Consider the following 4249-nt stretch of genomic DNA (forward strand, 5'->3'; position numbering starts at 1 on the left):
GAGAGGTGAGAGGTGCCACGAGAGCCGCAGGGCGGACAGGTAAAAACATCAGGGCAGAAATAAATCAGGCAGCAGCCAGGAGACAGCCCAAAGCCGGGGTAAAAACCAGTCTGCTAACCTCCAAATCCTGCAACAGCGGGCAGGGCAGCACGGGCAGGCAGGCAGCAGGTACAGAGACACACAGAGAGATGAGTCAGGGTGAGACAGATCATCCCAACCCAAAGAAACCAGGCTGTGGGGAAGGGGACGGACCAGGGACAGCAGGACACGGGGACAGCTCACACCCGACCCAAGGACAGGTCCCGCTCCGAGGCTGTTTGCAGCTGCAGAGCCAGGGACGCCCCAAAGAAGGGGCTGGGTTGGGGTCTCTAACGGAGGTGTGGCGGTGGCCTGGGACCTCTCTCCTTCCTCCTGCTGCCTCCCCAGTGCTGGGAGGGCAGCTCAGCAGTGACAGAGCCAGCGCAGCCCATCTCCCACCCACCCCAAGTGAGGGATCCCAGGACTGGCACGAGGAGGGGGAAGCTGGCACCGACAGCAGCTGGGGTTGTTCTGCCACCACAGGACCATTCAGCCCGACCCAAGCTCCGAGCAGAGAGGAGGGCAGCAGCCTCGGCTCAGAGCCACCTCGGGGCTGTTTCGGAGGCAGGCAGGGGAAGGGGCGTACCGTGAAGCTGGGATTGCTGGGCTGGATCCTGAGCTCTGCCAGCACCCAGATGCCGTTGGTGAGCTTCAGGGACTGGTAGAGCATGTCCTGGCCCTCCACGTTCCTCTTGGCGATGGTGAAGATGTTGCTGCCTTGGAGCTTGCTGCTAACGGCATCTGCGCAGGAGGAGAGAGCTGCTGTGGGGGTGCCCCATGCCCACCTCCCTCTCCCCACACCGCAACACAGCACATCTAAACCCCGCTGCCCCCATGCAGCGAGAAAAAGGGCTCCATTCAGTCTGGCTCCCACGACCTCCTTGGGGAGGGCAGGCAACAGCCCAGACCTCGATTCACAAGCAGAACCACCCCACTTTGCTCCACAGAGGTCAGCTCGCCACTGCCAGCGCAGATGAAAGGACTTGGCTGTCCCCACGCTGGGTTTGCACGTCCCGCTTGGCGCCGGAGAAGCGAGGAGGCACCAGGGAGCCTGGCCCCAGCTCCTGCCCACGGCTGCCTTGGAGGCACGGGCCCCGAGGGGCTGCTGCGAGGCTGGGCAGTGCTGGGGCTGCACCCAGACTGACCCCAGGGTGGGCACAGCGGCTGCCCCCAGCAGCAGGGACACCCCCACTGGGCAGCGTCTGCTCAGTTGTAGGAACTTGGCAGCCTTGACAGTGAACAAAGCAGCAGCTCCTTCCTGGAGATACGGGGTGGGCACAGGGGGAAGGAGCTCCTGTCTCCCCATAGCCTGGGCTGGGATAATTGGGATGAGCCGGGTCCTTCTGAAGGGTTTGGACCCACCTGCATTGAGAGAACAGTCTTTGATCTGGAACTGGGCTTCGTTCTCGTTGGGGATGTCCTTCCAAGTGGCCAGGAACATCTGTCGCTCTGCAGCCAGGAACGAAACCAACAGTGATGAAGAGGCAAGACTGGTCGTGGTACAACACAGGGCCACGCTGCCACCTCGCCGGGGGTCAAATAGACCTTGCCCTGCCATGCTGCCACCCCCTCCTGCAGCTTCCCAAGACCAGTCCCACCGAGCTGCCAGAAAGCAGGGGTTACAGAAAGCTTTGGGGGGGGTAGCAAGCTACAGTGGCTCAGGGAAGAGGCTGGCGAGTGCCAGGGATGGCAAAATAAGCAGCAAGTGAAGTGAGAGCTCTCCTTGGCAGTGAGGAGTTAGACGGCGGCTCAGGCCATCTCAGGTAGCCACAGTGTCCCCCTGTCTGTGACTGCCAGAGGCATCCGGCTCCCCATGGCTCCCTGCTTTGTCCCCAGGGCTGGGACTGCGGTCAGGAGGATCTCAGGGGCCAGGATGGCACTGAGAGAAGCCACAGCCACCTCACAGCGCTCCAACTCACCCATCTTCCCGTCCTCCACGAAGAGGATGTGCAGCGGGTACAGGGTGCTGAAGTAGAAGACGTCGATGTTGTTTTTCACCGCAACCTGAGACAGAAGGACACAGGGACATCAACACCTCCTCTGACCTACGGCAGGCGAGCGGTTCCCAAAATGAGCATCCCCATCCCGTCTCACTTGAGCTGGGTGTCACCCAGCAGGCACCAGAGGCAAGAGACTGGCAGCAGACTGCCTGAAGGAGCCAGCAGTATCCACGCTCCACGTGCCAGCGCGGTCCCATGTGTGCCACCGTCCCCACGGTTTAGGGAACATGAGGGAGCTGCTGGGGCTGCACCCCATTAGCCTGCTCTCCCCACTTCCTACTGGGGAACTCCACCATCTGCCCCCACACTTCCCCCATACAGGGAGCTGGACACCAGACCAGAGGCAGACTAAGCTCTGACAGCAGAGAAACGATGCGCTGAGCCCTTCTTCTCGCCCAGTTCCTGCTGTGACACCTCCCAGGGGAGCAAACCCACCTCAGGGTGCCTCCTGCCCAATCCCCAGCTCCCCAGGAGGGGAGACGCCGGGTGTTCCCCACCTGGAGGTTGTTCAGGGGGTCCATCTTCATAACGGAGCCAACAGTGTTCAGTGGAAGGGAGATCTCCACGGACTGGTTGGGGGCCAGAGGCGCATGGACCTGGAGAGGAGCTGCCGGGGCCAGGCCAAAGCTGGGGGGACATCCGAGGAGGGGCAGGGGGTCAGGGTGGGGGGTTGGGACCCCCTGCCTTCCTCCACCTGGCCCCCAGGAACACCCCAGCCCATCCTGCTGCCCCTGCACAGCCCAGGACCAGGCTGGCTCCTGCCCTGCCCACCCTGGGGCAATGACAGACGGCCCCAGAGCTTTCTCCCTTCCTCCTACACAGACTCATTTTTAGCGTTTCTGCACCATTCCCTCAGGGCTATCCCCTGTTGTGTCCCTCTGAGTGAAAAGGGAGCACCAGTTCACCCGGAGGACAAATAATGGGACGATGGTCAGACCCCAGAGGAACGGCCTCTTCAGTCAACTTCTTAGAGGCTTTGGTTTGATGATCATCACCACCACAGCCATCAGAGAGAGAAGGGTCATCATGCGAGGCTGTTCCCAACCCCTGCAGCCATTCCGTAGCCCCTTCCTCCCACCCTTCACATGCAGCCACTGCAGCGCTGAGCTCAGAGGCGTGACACAGCCCCTTCACCCACGAGGGACCTCACCTGTTGCGGTTGAACTGGATGGCAAAGTCAGACATGACCTGCAGAGCCTTGTTTGTGAGCACAAGGTCCATGGCGATGGAGCCCACCTGCCGGCTGAAGGTGCCCGAGATCTCCAGCCCCTTCGCTTTCATGGCAGGGAGCCAGACCTGGGTTAAGGAGACAAGAAACCCCTGGGGTTTTACCCAGAGCGAACCCTTCAGTGCTCTCCAGCCTGACAGAGGTGTCTGTAAACCAGGGACATTTCATGGCTAAGTTGGGCAGGAGTGCTGTTCTGCTGAGGGTGGACAGGCTCTGCAGAGGGACCTGGACTGGCTGGGATGGGCTGAGGCCAATTGCATGAGGTTCAACAAGGCCGAGTGCTGGGTCCTGCCCTTGGGTCACAACAGCCCCATGCAGCGCTGCAGGCTTGGTGACAAGTGTCTGGAGAGCAGCCTGGAGGAGCAGCCTGGGGGTGTTGGTTGACAATCGGCTGAACATGAGCCAGCAATGTGCCCAAGGCGGCCAAGAAGGCCACAGCATCCTGGCCTGTATCAGAAATGGTGTGCTGTGCCCAAGGCGGCCAAGAAGGCCACAGCACCCTGGCCTGTATCAGAAATGGTGTGGCCAGCAGGAGCAGGGAAGTGATTCCCTGTAGGCCGCACTGGTGAGGCCGCACTCAAATCCTGTGTTCAGTTTTGGGCCTCTCACTATAGAAACGACATTGAGGGGCTGGAGCATTTCCAGAGAACGGCAATGAAGCTGGTGAAGCATTTAGAGCACAAGAAATATGAGGAGAGGCTGAGGGAGCTGGGATTGTTTAGTCTGGAGAAAAGGAGACTGAGGGGAGACCTTATCGCTCTCTACAGCTCCCTGAAAGGAGGGGGTAGCAAGGTGGGGGTCATCCTGTCACAGCTATGAGGGAGAAAACACCAAGGGGAAATGGCCTCAAGTTGTGTCAGGGGAGGGTTAGATTGGATATTAAGATGAATTTCTTTACTGAAAGGTTGGTCAAGCCCTGGAAGGGGCCGGCCCAGGGCGGGGG

The 4249-nt window shown here is 60.5% G+C and overlaps 1 protein-coding gene across 5 annotated transcripts in view; it reads right to left on the bottom strand.

Moving 5' to 3' along the window:
- AP1B1 (adaptor-related protein complex 1, beta 1 subunit) overlaps window positions 1-4249 on the bottom strand; it is a 19339-nt gene that overhangs the window by 635 nt on the left and 14455 nt on the right. For 3 of the 5 annotated variants that reach the window (XM_010194051.1, XM_010194049.1, XM_010194050.1), the window contains 5 exons: window positions 3229-3374; window positions 2576-2705; window positions 1998-2082; window positions 1441-1527; window positions 665-819 (listed from right to left, as the gene is read on the bottom strand). In XM_010194051.1, the coding sequence (XP_010192353.1) occupies window positions 665-819; window positions 1441-1527; window positions 1998-2082; window positions 2576-2705; window positions 3229-3374 (603 nt within the window). Of the gene's footprint in view, window positions 1-118; window positions 128-664; window positions 820-1440; window positions 1528-1997; window positions 2083-2575; window positions 2706-3228; window positions 3375-4249 lie in introns of all 5 variants that reach the window. The other 2 variants (XM_010194048.1, XM_010194052.1) reach the window with 2 other exon arrangements.

The sequence above is a fragment of the Mesitornis unicolor genome, unplaced genomic scaffold, assembly GCF_000695765.1.
Source record: "Mesitornis unicolor isolate BGI_N332 unplaced genomic scaffold, ASM69576v1 scaffold31911, whole genome shotgun sequence".
Classification (NCBI taxonomy): Eukaryota; Metazoa; Chordata; class Aves; order Mesitornithiformes; family Mesitornithidae; genus Mesitornis; species Mesitornis unicolor.